The sequence below is a fragment of the Vanessa cardui genome, chromosome 25, assembly GCF_905220365.1.
Source record: "Vanessa cardui chromosome 25, ilVanCard2.1, whole genome shotgun sequence".
NCBI lineage: Eukaryota > Metazoa > Arthropoda > Insecta > Lepidoptera > Nymphalidae > Vanessa > Vanessa cardui.
In genome coordinates this window covers 7,790,098-7,805,518 of record NC_061147.1, presented here as the reverse complement: position 1 = coordinate 7,805,518, position 15,421 = coordinate 7,790,098, and the positions used below count along the sequence as shown (strand labels likewise).

Genomic DNA, 15,421 nt, shown 5'->3' with positions numbered 1-15,421 from the left:
ATATGTTATACCCATACTAAACAACAGAAAAAAGTGTGCCGCGCCGGGGACCGTTTATTTTACATTTCGTTACAAGTAAAAAGGATAATAATAATAATATAATAATAATAAAAGTCTTTATTCGCTGACCAAAATACTTATAAATAACTAATAACACTATAAGTAATGGTTACAATAAATATAATTGATTTAAGACATATCTTAAATTCTACAGCAACCAGTTCGTTAGTCAGGTTGTCTTTCGACATAGGGTTTTGGTTTTTTCCATTCGTGTCTGTCATGAGCAAGTCTTCTCCAACCTTTTGGTAGGTCATCGTCCCATCTTTTGGTTTGGCGCCCCTTTTGTCTTTTCCCATTCCTAAGATACCATTCTATTACGTCTTTCGTCCATTTTTCTTTAAGATATCGCTCACTTTCATCTTTGTCCTTATCTTTGTGATCGTCCATCTGTCACGTAGCCTTATGCTTAGCATACTTCGTTCCATATTGCGTTGGCAAACTGTAAGTTTTTGGATGTTTTTACTGGTGGCAAGCCAAGTTTGACACCCGTAGGTGAGACATGGGAGGATACACAAGTTAAACAGTTTGCTTTTCTCCGAAATTGGTATTGTTTCGTTCTTAAATATTTCTCGCAGGGACCAGTAACGTTCCCAAGTGTTGCTGATTCTTCTGTCTATTTCTTTCGAATATTGGTCTTTTATTGATATTAGTTGTCCTAGATATATGTATTCATCGACATATTTGATAATCTCCTGTTCTATAGTTCTATGTTTTCTTTTATCGCATTCGTCATTATTTTAGTTTTCTCTGGATTCATTGATAAACCAGCTTTTTTACTATCTCTATCTAATTGTTGCAACATAGTTTGTAGTATATATGATAGTAAGTAAAAAGGATAGCTTGATAAAAACAATAAGTAAAAGGGATAACTAGATGTTTTAATTACGCAAAACGTATTACTACATAATTATGATGTATTATAACGTATTACTGGCATAATTATGATGAAAACGACTAAAGGCAAACGTCCCAATTAGGACGTTTTTTAGTCTTCACTATTTGCGCGTTAATGACATATCTGTTTACTAGAACATCATTGAATTAGAGACAAAAAAACAAACAAAAGTAATATTATTCGTCAACTGTTTCCAGTGAAAAGGTACCAGCAAACAGGTAGATTACACGCTGAGTTCATAGGGATATATTTAAGTATGTAATCCAAGATAATAACTCGCATTACGAATGTAATACCGAGTAATATCGCATGTAATCGACCAATATATGTGTATAAACATCCCAATCCACCCACTAATAAAGTGAAAATAGATCGTATCTACGTGACTGATATGATCACACTGTCGATATTAAATTGGCATTTGATTCGATTTTTTTTCTCTGATTTTAAACAGGTCAACGTGTAACGCTTTAAATATTTCAATCGAAGAGTAAGAAAATAAACAAACTCGGCATCATAGACGTTATTTATGATTCACGTAGACGATCTATAAAAACATTGTTGTGGACCATTTTTCAAAGGATGCTATTTTTGAAAATATTATTTTGACACGTATTGCATTGGAATATTTTAAATAGTTTCCTGTATTTCTCAACTTTATTAAACCGTCTCATTGGTGTAGCAGTTCCTTATAAAGTTGCAGAACTCAAACTACATACACATTCTCAATAGGAACTATAAAATGTAGCTTTTATTCTTGTCAAGAATATCTTAAAAATCAGAAAGAAGAAGATGAAGTATAGATATAAAGGATGTTACCAGTATAAGTCCTATGTCTGAACTCTCTCTGCTTGTTTCGATTTATCGTACCATCGGATTACGAGAGTGCATCTGTATTTAAGCGTACATTTGTGTACGATTGTGTTGTATAAAATCTCCATATATGTTTGTGAGCCGTTGAGTGGCTTTCTGAGAATCTTATCAAACCAGAAGTTCAGGAAGACATCATGTTCTTCAAATTATTACAAATGTGATATATTGTATTAAACGTAATAAAATATTCTTTGTCTATATCAAAATTTGCATAATAATAAATGCATGCAATAAAACGATGTACTGAAACCTGTATTTTAGCTAAAACAACTTTAAAAAATGGTCAGATTTCGATTACCAGTTTTTACAGAAGCCTTGGTACGAATATCTAAAAAATTGATTTGAAATATTATTAATACTTCTTAAATTTAAACCACTTTTTATTAAGTCATATAATTACGAGTGTAGTTAACGTTTTATTATATTAACGACGATCTTGAAGACGTTAATTTATGTTAATACCATTGTTAATTGTGATGCAGTTTAGTATTATGTTAATAAACAACAGTAAGTTTATGTGAATAGTTGAACACTCAATCTTGTTAGTTACTTGAAACTTTCAGACTAAGTAATAGTAAGTAGATTGGATAAAGTAGATTGTTTTCTGAGTTTTACCTTATGCCAGAAACATGAGATTATTTTTTTAAGATAAGTAAACGATAAAATGCCTACAACTGTTTAGAAGGCCGAGTTATATCTGAGGCTTATTCGTTTATATTTAATGCCAGAAATTCGCCAGTCAAACCTGAGTTGAACATATTATATACAGTAGAAATTATACAAAAGTAAAACAATAAAAATAACACACATACAACAACAACAACAACAAATAACACAACACAGCTATAATATGTAAATATATATAAAGTTCAAACATAAAATATGTAAGTGTAAGTGAACATACATTGGTTATGTCAAAATAGAAGAACAAATAATAGATTCAATCTAAGAAGAATTAAAGGAATCGAGAGGTTGAAAAGAAGTAAACTGGCACAATAAGATAAGATGTATCATAATGTCGTGTGATTATTGGTGAACTACTGAAGAATTGTATAGGGATGCTATTAAGAAAACGTAAGTTCATTCAGAGGAAACGCAAAGTACGTTGCACAATTGAAGTCAGCACATTTTTGAACTTAAAATAAATTTAAATGAAGTGAGTCAGTTCAGGCACAAGGGACACATCCAATTAGTTCCTAAGATCGACACCACCTTTGGTCATGTACGGAATGGTGAAAATTTTAACGGCGCCAATGTTTATGACTAGTGAAGACTATTTACCATTAATTGGAATAACCACAAAATTATGTCTCAAAAGAAATAAAGTGGAATTTGAGTTTATAATTGAATATTTCTGACGCAGAGTTTCACTTCCGACACGTTACACGAGCTTTATTTTTCGAATGAATTGATCTTGTTTAATCTTTCACGCGAAATGAGTTCTTATTATAATGCGATTAGTGTACATAATCGGAAAACAAGCGATAATTTTTTTGTATAAAAGAAGACTGACAAGATAAAACATCTAATTAACTTGTCCGCTAAAGCAATTTCGCTTTACAAAAAGCTTTAGACATAACTCATATAAACGTCAGTGGTAAAATATAAGTATCATATATGTATATTTATAAAGTAAATACAGCATATATCTATCCAGTTGCTGGGGTTTCCTAAATTTTATGGGGAATTTTTGTAGCTTATTCGACCAGGCTCTAACACCTGGTGGATACATCTGCCAATAATTATAACCCACTACAGCCTTGCTCAAAGTTATTTCTACCAGCGATCTAGCTCCAGATGAATTATATTGGACACCAACACATATATTATTCTGATCCCAATATAGCTTAAGCAATTGTGGTATAGAAAATCAGAAATGACGACAGTGCCACGAACATCTAGACCCAAGGCAAATTACAAAACTAATGAACTTTTTCTACATAGTCTCGGCCGGGAATCGAATCCTGGACCTCGGGGTGGCGTAACCATGAAAACCGGTGTGCCTACACTACTCGACCACGGAGGTCGTCGAATAAAAATTATCCTTTTTAATAAATCACGGGTGATAAGAGACGCTATTCATAAGTATTGCATAATAACCCAAATAAAAAAAATACTATCCCATTACAACATAGAATAAAACAAAGTCGCTTTCTATGTTCCTATATAAGTATGTATGCTTAAATCTTCAAAACTACGCAACGATTTTTGATGCGGTTTTTTTTTTAATAGATGGAGTGATTCGAGAAGAAGGTTTTAATATATAATACATGGACATTTTAGTAGAGAAACACTGAACATTTTAGAAGTTTCCACTGTGATGCCACATCACTGAACCCGTGCGAAGTCGGGTCGCTAGTTATACGTATATAAGACTAAGATCGTTTGTAGTTAAAATGCTTAGGACTGGCTTATCCTTACGCTTGCCTAAAGTTCAATACTTCGCTATCAGCAGATAATATAATGTGCATAATATGATAAAGCTTACCGATATAATATTTGCTCGTTTGACTTAATCACGCTCGAACGCAGATTTTAATAATATTATATAAAAATCGATTTTGTGGAAAAAGAGTACAAAGTTATTGTAAATTTTTATTATAATTACATGGTATTAAACAAAGTTCCGTTTACCTCTGTTTGTCCCTATGGTATGCTTATATATTTTAAAATAAACAAGGATTTATATGTATTATACGTGCACAATATAGTAACGCTGATAATTTTAGCCGAAGATCGATCACAGTGGCGTGCTATTGGAGAGGCCTATGTCCAGCAGTGGACGAAAAAAAGCTGTTCTTGTTGATGATGACGATGATGATGATGATTGATGATGATGATTGATGATGATGTTGATGATGATGGTGGTGATTATAATGGTGGTGGTGATGATGATGATGATTATTATGGTGATGATGATTCTAGTTTCTAAAGTGCTATCGTAAGTCGTAGCGGTGTATTGTCTAATGACTGAAAATCTGTAAACGTTAAACGACATGCTCTAGTATAACTTAAGCATTGCTCCTGTGCAAAGTCAGGGCTGGTCACTAGTTTTGACATACTAGTTTTACTCACACCAATCATCAGATATTGTACCGCAAAACAGTAGTACTCAGTATTAAGTCTTTTCTGAGACAATTGTAGAACAACAACAGCCTGTAAATTCCGACTGCTGGGCTAAAGGTCTCCTCTCCCTTTGAGGAGAAGGTTTGGAACATATTCCACCACGCAGTTCCAATGCGGGTTGGTAGAATACACATGTGGCAGAATTTCTATGAAATTTGTCACATATAGGTTTCCTCACGATGTTTTCCTTCACCGCTGAGCACGAGATGAATTATAAAGACAAATTAAGCACATGAATCAGCGGTGCTTGCCTGGGTTTGAACCCGCAATCATCGGTTAAGATGCACGCGTTCTAACCACTGGGCCATCTCGACTCAATCTCGACGCCTTGTAACTGCCAACACTATCTCTTACTATATGTGTTCCTAACCATCCAAATTGTAGAACAGGATCCAGAAAAACCTTCAAAAATTTTAAATTGTAAAATTTAAGATTCGTTTAAGAGCGTTTGAGCTAAAGGATATTACAACACTAATGAATTCTTGATTGCACCTTGGGAATAAAATGATCGCCTCCAAGCTGTTTAAAATAACATAAATATATTTATTGTTATTGCATCAAAATGATAATTGCGACATCATATTTAAGAAAAAAAATCCCGTTGATTATTTTCGCAGTTTCTTATTCGTTTAAGGAATAAACACGTTAGGTTTTTGATTGATGTATATTTATTTATAACACACTACTAGTGCAATTGACTACTTATATCCAAGGTAGAAACCACCCTCATCAGATATTCTACCGCTAAACAACAGTACGCAGTATTTTTGTGTTCCGGTTTGAAGGGTGACTGAGACAGTGTAACTACAGGCACAAGGGACATAGCATCTTAGTTCCCAAGGTTGGTGGCGCATTGACGATGTAAGGAATAGTTAATATTTCTTACAGCGTCATTGTCTATGGATGATGGTGACCACTTATCATCAGGTGGCCCATATGTCCGTCAACTTATTCCATAAAAAAACCTTCGGAAACTGCTTCTTCAAAACGGCCTTTTTTACGAATGCCATACTATATTATTCAAGTCTTCATACAATGATATCGCATCAATTCGACGTCTTTTTTTATTAATATTAATCTCTTTGGGTTTGGAACTATAGATGGAAATTAATGTTTATGTACGACACAACTTAGATGTAGTATCGGCAAATATCGTAAATCCGATCACATCCGAATTAAGTAGGTACGCTATCCCTAATTATCAATATTTATTTCTTATGTGAATATGATCTTTACACAAACGTAATAACTTGTAATATCATATGACCAAATACATACGTCAATAGGCTATTTGACTGGTTTTTAAAATCTATTTTATATTATTAAGTTGAGGTTAAGGAACCCAGTAAGTTATTTTTTTTTTTATTTCTAGTACATATTTGCCGAAAAATATCATATTAAAAATTACATATTTAAATAACGCGCGAAAACGCTACTTGGCCAATATGGCGGAAATGGGGTCGGTGACGTCACCTCCCTGTATTTTAATCTGTGGTACATATAATAGAAAAGCAAGGTTGACAAGCAAGTGACTTTATCATAAGCCCGGCCAATTAGGAGCGTTTTGTGTCACGTGACAATCGTTTGAAAAAATGCATTTTTATTTATGGGTTTTTGAATAAATATATTCTTTTCAACTTTCGTTGATAAATAACCATTTTTTAACTCATAATAGAAGCTGATCACAATAATTGACACATTATTTTTCGCATTGTAACATAGCCTACTTGACACGTCGATTACATGCACTTGTTTTCTCGAGTTATACTGACGCGAGAATCTATAACGACGAATGGCGCGATAGGTAGCTATTTCTATTGGTTGTGTAAATCGACAGTAATCGGTTTTATTGAATTTTCCGATGCTATATCTAAGTTGTACGAATATACGTGTCTTTATAACCATTGTAAGAAAAAGATGAGGGTACTTACATGCAACCTCTTCAGCAGTCCGGTATCTGTATCGGCGCTGGCATTGGCGGACTGCTTGGCAGTATTCCAAAACTGCTTCTGAGCGGAGTAGCGGTTCATAGGACATATCTTGAACAGGCAATCTGGCAAATATTTGTAAGATTAGTACAAAGAAATCCTTTTTTAAAAATTCCTTTGATTGTGTTCTCTTAAAGCTTTTTAATTTTAGCATATATAATAACCTCTTTTTTAATTGTTCGTGAGATTCTATATTTAAAAATATACAAAAAAATAAAACAAACTTGCAACATGACCACAAAAAAATCGTTGAATTTTAAACATACCGCTGATGCGTCCGGCTAACAGTATTTTTTTTATTAATATAATAACTGTTACATATTCTGTAATTATTCAATTCGTTACCAATTACCGCTAATTAAAAACAATATAAAACAACGCGTATTAATAAAGAACACAGAGAAAACAAATTTTAAATGCTATTATTTTTGATTAAGCTTTATTAAAATTGGATCTTTTATGATTTCTGAAATAAATGAACTAATTATGTAATTATGGATAAGTGATTTTTGTTACACTTAAATAACGTTAATTTACAACACAATGTTTATTTATGAATAATTAAATTTATAATGAAAGAGTGCGTATTGTGTGCGAGGAGATGGCGATTCTTTTAAATGTCTATCTAAACGATTGAATTCAACGGCTAATTATTAATAAATATTTTTATGGGCACGTGTGATACCGTGACTTTTGTTTAAATGGAAATAAATATTCTGTCGTTTTAGAAATAACACGAATTCGTTACACTTACCCCGGAACTTTTTGGGCGGATCAGTCAGGTCGCCTGCCTCAGGGCAAACAACGCACCTGTCATCTACCAACCTGCAACAAACGTTCGTGTAAAAAAAAGGTTTTCACGAGCGCAAAATAAGCGTACCGTACAAGGGAAAAATTTCTATATTTAGCGCCCTTTGATTCCCTTGAGTTTACAAATAAAATATCTGGAACATTCAGATCAAGCCTTATAAGAAAATTCATAATTATTTTTAATTTATTTATTTACACTATATAATATACATTGGCGAAAGTAAGTCTTTCCGTATTTCTGTGTTCAAACCACTGAACTAAATTGGATAAAATGGTATAAGACAATGCTTACTTTTTATACCTAATTTTGAGTAAATAATACAATATTATACAATAGTAACAGCCTGTAAAATATCCCACTGCTTGGTTAAGGCGTGCTAACCTTTTGAGCAGAAGGTTAGGAACATATTCCATCATGCTGCTCCAATACGGGTTGTTAGATTAACACGTTGCAGAAATTCATTGAAATTAGACACATGCAGATTTTCCCACGGTGTTTTCCTTCATCGTCGCGCTCAAAACGAATTATAAACACATGAAAATTCAGAGGTATTTGCCTGGGTATGATCCCGCAATCATCGGTTAAGATGTACGCGTTCTAGCTCTTTTAGCTAGTTCTAGCACTCGGCTCTTTTATACAATATTATATACAATATTAATAAAAGTATTTTAAAACAGATAATTATTGACTGGTCGAACTTTTAAATGATTATTCTTTAAATACTTATTCTAAAATTTATTTTTAAATTATTTCCCCTTAGAACTATATCAAATTATATTATCAAATATATATAAGTTTCTCAATTAAACTCAAGACTCGAACTGTGTCTGAACTAAATTCAAGTCACGGAATCCTAAAGCTCATCGGATAGAACGGAGATTACTTTGAATACTGAGGAAATTGACTTTGTCCTTCCAGAGAAGACGCTCTCTAAAGGGCTTTGCTTGTTTGTTTGCTAACTTTATAACACTTTAATAACAAGCACTTACTATATATATGTGCTTAATTTGTAAAAACATCGTGAGGAAACCTGCATGTGTCTAATTTCATTGAAATTCTACCACATGTGCATTCCACCAACCCTCATTCAAAGCAGCGTGGTGAATATGTTCTTAATAGGAGAGGAGTCCTTAGGCCAGCAGTGGGAAATTTACAGGCTGTTACTTTACTTTACTGTATGTATATTCGATTACGTTCTTGTTTTAAAATAAATAAATATTGGACAAAATCACATACATTACTGTGATCGCAATGTAACTAGCTAAAACACTTATGTTATGGAAAATCAGAAGTAACAACGGTACCACGAACACTTAGACCCAAGACTACATAGAAAACTAATGAACTATTTCTACATCGGCCGGGAATCGAACCGGGGACCTCGGAGTGGCGTACCCATGAAAACCGGTGTACACCATACTCGATCAAGAAGGTCGTCAAATTATTAAAGGTTTTGAATAATTTAATTTGTTTTATAGCAATAGATTATTTTTTGTTTCATACGATTGAGATGTGGTGAAGAAATAGTTACTATGTTGTATATATACCTACACATCGTACATAAAAGTTTCAATGAATTTACTTTATTAGTTTTTATGTGATTTCGAGAGTTGTCGTTTATAAATAGGTACACTTTATTTTTATAATAATATTTTATAATAATATTTATATCATAAATAAAATGTACGTGCTTAAATCTAAATATTATATTGTGTCCGTTTGTGATAATTGTGAGAAATCAATTTTAATTATTTTTATAAAACACGTAATTAAAATTTCAAATCAATAAAAATATATATTAGTAAAAAAAAATAGTTCAAAACAATAAAGAAAATAGAAAACAGCGAAAACAAAAACATTATGGTATATTCCAATGTACAACGATAATGATTTTCCAACTCACCCTAAGGTACTGAGGAATCCTGCCACAGAGCCCTCCGCGAACAGGGACACGATGTCACCCAGGTGCAGGAAACTGTCACCCATCTTGCCCCCCTTTCCTCACTCCCACCATGAAACAACACCTGCGAACAATTATAACATACATCAGTCACTCATTCCTATTATCTTATTGATAATATTGTGATCTTCTTTTGTTTCTATTTAAAAAAAGAACGAATACAGGTCGAGTCGATTTTTTAAAATTTATTTAAAATGTAGCAAAGATTTGATCAATACATCTGAGGTTAACCAGCCAGTCAGAAACGTTTCATTTTAAAAACGTTATATATACGTGTTTGTACACGTTTGAGTTTGACGTTTCAATGTCCCGTCCAAGCCCATGACTTCAAAGAGTATCGTGAAATTATTTATAGCCATTAAATTTAAGAGAGATACGCGGAATAAAAATCTCTGGATTCCATTTTTTTAATAGATTTTTAGTAGAATATGAATCTATGTATATTATAAATGTGAAAGTAACTCTGTCTGACTGTCTGCTCTTACACGACCAAACCGCTGAAACGAATTCCATCCAAGAATCCAAGAAAGGACATAGCCTACTTTTTTGCGTGACACATGACAACCAACACCCTAAGACGCGAGCGAAACCGCGGGCAACTACTAGTACTTGAATAAAAAACAATTCTATTTTCAAATTTTCTTTAATAAGAGTGCAAAAAAATATTAATTTTAATACTATTTTCCGCGATTGCTGATTACTTAAGAAATATTCTTCGAATTATGCATAGATGATATGTTTATCGAACTAAGGATGTTATATCTATAACAATAAGGTCTATGTTAGCGTGAAGTTGTTTCGAATATTTTTCGTTTTGTTTGGACGAATCTGTCAACACCGAGTGCGAGGCTACCGTTTAATGTTACGCCGAAACTCCGTATCTTCATTGAGCTATTGTACAATGCTTGTTTCGCCGGATTATTTTCAAGGTGACGTACGCTGTGATATTTCAAGCTTTTTTTGTACTTTAAATGTGTATTTCGTTTTTATTATTGTTAGATGAAATCAAAATTTTTTTATTGTTTCTTTAAGTCTTGCGAAATTTGTTAACATATAACCCTTCACCCTGTTGTGATGGGTGAAGGGTTATATGTAATTAAGTCACTTCTACACTTTGAAAATGTACGGAATATTTCATAACAATCAGTTGAGTTGATAATACGTGAAAGCATAACGGACAAATAAACAACCTCTTTTTCGCATATATGATATCAGTTACAATGCAAATGATTAATTTAAATTTAAATTAAGAATAATATTTTTAGTTGCAGTTCTTGAAATTGTAGTCTTTTTTTTTATTTGTGTCGACAAAGGCAACAATTGATATGCTTGGGTACATAGTTTTTTTTCGCAAGGACTTCCTTCAATAGATACATATTATGAGGTTCATAAGACAAGGAGGCGTATAGTACTGAAATCGCTTTGTCACGCACATGTTATAAGTATTATTACGTATACTTGAAGTATTATAGTAATGATTCTCATATATTAAAATTGAGACATTTTATGATACAACATTGATATATATAAGGCTACAAATGTATATATTTATTATACTCAGATTTCAACCTGCCCTCTGGGTCTATTGTCAAATCTACGATACAACCTACCACCCCAAATCTACCACGTAATAACGATGCTATAGAAAACACACGCAAAACAATGTGCTATTACAAATATATATATATAAAGGTTACAAATTTATCTATTTTTTATACTCAGATTTCAATCTGCCCTTTGGGTCTATTGTAAATTTATCTATTTTTTATACTCAGATTTCAATCTGCCCTTTGGGTCTATTGTCAAATCTACGATACAACCTACCACCCCAAATCGACCACGTAATAACGATGCTATAGAAAACACCCAAAACAACGTGCTATTACATCACATAAATATCAGTATACGTTCGTATTTAGTTTCCTACGGTACATAATTCGACGCGAGTTAGTAACAGCGTGCTTTAAACTCATAGCAACAAAGGATACTTGGTTATGTTAAGCATAAACATGTTAGTTAGTAAACATACTGAAACTGCTAATAGATATGATCGCTAGTTGCTATTAGTGATCATTATTGCCGCGATAATGAGTATCGATAATGTTTAAATCGTATTTTATTTTCAAGAAATTCAAATACTCATTACTTGGTGGTAGGGTTTTGTGCAAGCCCGTCTGGGTAGGTACCACCTTCTCATCCGTTATTCTACCACCAAATAACAGTACTCAGTATTGTTGTGTTCCTGTTACTATACAATTAGCGAGTTTATGTTTGATAGCACACCTTGGGAATGAAACGATCGCCTCCTGGCTATTTCTAATCATATACTACTATGTATCTTATTAATTTGACAAAAAAAAATAACAAAAAAAAAAGACCCGCTGAGTTTCTTTCGCCGGTTCTTCTCAGGTCAGGGTGTTCCTTTTTCCGAACCGGTGGTAGTGTTTATTTGACAATCAATAAGTAAGTGTAATGCTTCTATATTGAATAAAGGAATTTGAGTTTGAGAGTTTGTTTGAAGGATGAGTGAGCCAGTGTAACTACAGGCACAAGGGACGTAACATCTCAGTTTCCAAGTTTGGTGGTACATTGACGATGTAAGAAATAGTTAATATTTCTTACAGCGTCATTGTCTATGGGTGATGGTAACCTCTTACCATCAGGTGGCCGAAATGCTCGTCCGCCAACCTATACCATAAATAAAAGCTTTTTTTAAACATAAAAATAATGTGTACAAATAGTATAAAACTATTTATGTTTGTTTGTATCTCTTAACGGATTTTGATGCGGGTTTCAGGAATACAAAGAGCAATTCTCTTTGAATGTATAATTTGTAAATATTTTTTAAAAAGGCTGACCTATGATGGCGTGAACCAAAAAACTGGACGCTTATACTGCTATTTCTGACCAGTAAAAGCAAAAGTTCTACGGAAAATTCGCGATAACCTGTGTCTATCTTCTGAGATACAATAAAAAAAAATGTTTTAATTATAACATTTTATTGAGAAACTAGGCTTTATTATAAATGTGTTGCTACCTTGAAAATTGAATAGATATAAAATTAAATTATCCGTAACACTGTATGATTCGAATGAATACTTTAGAAGATATCACTTCTTCCAGATTCATCATCGTCATCATCATATCAGCCGAAGGACGACCACGGCTGGACATAGGCCTCTCCCAAAAATCGCCCACGCCCAGTCTTGTGCAGATTACGTGCAAACAAATCGATACTGTGAAATGAATGTTCGGATAATTTGCTAAAAAAATCAAATCTATAATCCGTGAGGAAATTTTGATGATTTTTTTGCTATAATTTTTATGAAAATATAAATTAACGTTAAAAAATAAATAAACCTACTTTCAAAGCTCACTTCGCATTTAATTTCTTACTAATTGTTTCGGTGCGAAGATATGCCGTATTGCTAGACACTTACATCTTATTATATTAGTTACTAATTAATTAGATTAGTTAATTTTTTATACGCATGGAGTCTTCTAATGTAGGACCTATTAAAAATATTTAAATCGACATTTTAAATTTCCGAAAAGCAGCTAAAAGCTGACCTCATTCGTATAATGCATGTAATTGAATGCAAATTTTGTCTAAATTAAACTTTTCTATGACTACATTTATACGTGGTATATGTATTTGTATGATTTAGCGGTTACAGAATTAATGTAGCGAATTTAATGATGATGATAATAATATCGTCTAAATCGTTTTTTTTTTAATGATAATTCATTTATTTCAGATATGTCTCAAATATGTCCATTTTTGTTAGTAACAATTATCTTATCCTAATGTTAGTACAATATTTTGATCATGGTGTATACTCGGTGTATAGAGATTAGGCATGAATATATCGTGAGCAAGTATATGTGTGTGCAAATAATAAAGTGCTTTAGTGGTTAGAACGCGTGCATCTTAACCGATGATTTCGGGTTCAAAGCCAGGCAAGCACCACTATAAATATGTGCTTTATTTGTGTTTATAATTCATCTGGTGCTTGGCTGTTAAGACAAACATCCTGAGGAAACCTGCATGTGTCTAATTTCATCAAAATTCTGCTACATGTGCATTCTACCAACCTGCATCGGAACAGCGTGGTGGAATATGTTCCAAGCCCTCTCGTTAATGGGAGAGGAGGCCCAGCCCAGCCGTGGGAAATTTACAGGCTGTTACTTTACTTTTTTATTATACATATACATTATTCACTATCATTATCCGATAGAGAAACCGACAGGACTGAAAAGATTTCAGAAAGAGGATTAACGGCTTGTGTAACTTGTACATTCAATGGCCGGGAGTGAACCTATACATTTCTAACTTCAAGAACTCAGACAAAATCCTCAATAACTTTATACTGTACTGTTTGAAACGACTAATTGAATAAGCAATTGAAACATAAGTATGAAAGTATTTACTTATTATACAAGGTAAAATATACAATACTTCACATAAATTATAAAGGCTTTCGAAATATTAAGGATTCTCCTTAACGATTTCGGTAAAAGCACGCTCATAGGACTAGTCAACTGCTCAAATATTTATACCAAGCCTAACATTTATATTATGATAAAAACAAACGTTAAATAGACATTGACGGAGATAAAAATATCAGCTATAACTATTCTTTACACTTCCAATCCTCCGCCAACCTAAGGAAGTAAGATGTTACACATCCGTTGTGCCCGGTAATAGCTTACCTTCCTTCAAAATAAAAACCACAACAATATGTACTTAGGAAATACTCTGTATATCGTTGCGGTACCTAGCAATAGCAAAATTCCTTCTAACATAATATAACAATTCTGTAATAGGAACAACTTTTTGAATTTAGAACGTCAACAAAAGCATAACAAACGAAACTTACCAACGCTCAAGATTACTCCATCCTCTCAGTACAGCTCAACTAACTTCATCAGAAGTTTGAGCATATCGCATACGAAGTAGAACAGATGCAACAATAGCTTATAACACACACGACGGAAGTCTATTAGGTAGTAACTGAGCACCAACGCAAGGAAACACGCACAGTAACATAATTTTCGATTTTTACTTATAACCATCTGAAATTATACTCTCAATACTTCATATCGAACAATTTTGATCCTCAATTTAAAATCATTGGACCATAATAATATATTTAATAAAATAAAATGATGCAATTGTTCCTTGTTATACTTTATATTTAAAGTTAGTAATTGCATATTGATAATAATCAAATATTTAACATATTTTAAAACCAATGAAATAAAAATAAAGCTGTAAACCTAAATTGCGGCGCTTATGGTGAGTTTACGATAGCTAATTGAGTTCGTTCGCTTATTAATCTCTCAAATTGATGAATAAATTGGACGTTACAATATTGTTTATTAAAATTTAACTAAATTTACATTAATTCCAGACAAACAATACTTATTAAATATTAATACTATATAATTATTTGATTTAAAATTCCGTAATTAATTATTTTGTAAAATCAAAAATGACCTAACTACATAATACACACCCTCTGCATTCACTAATTAAAACTAAACTATGTACAATACATAGTATAATTATTTTTATAAAAAAAAATACGCGGCAAATAAATTATTACTATGGAGTTTCAGACCACAGAGTTTCTATATATTATTTGTCAGCCAGCAAACCGGCCATTAGATGACAGGTATTATCTGACACTAACTTTTTCCCGCTC

General features: G+C 32.7%; 1 protein-coding gene across 1 annotated transcript in view; it reads right to left on the bottom strand.

The window, feature by feature from the left end:
• Nucleotides 1-15,421, bottom strand: part of LOC124540578 (inositol 1,4,5-trisphosphate receptor) — an 84,559-nt gene that overhangs the window by 48,521 nt on the left and 20,617 nt on the right. The window contains 3 exon segments of the mRNA XM_047118262.1: nucleotides 6,886-7,007; nucleotides 7,697-7,767; nucleotides 9,657-9,777. Coding sequence (XP_046974218.1) covers nucleotides 6,886-7,007; nucleotides 7,697-7,767; nucleotides 9,657-9,739 — 276 coding nt within the window. The 5' untranslated portion in view covers nucleotides 9,740-9,777.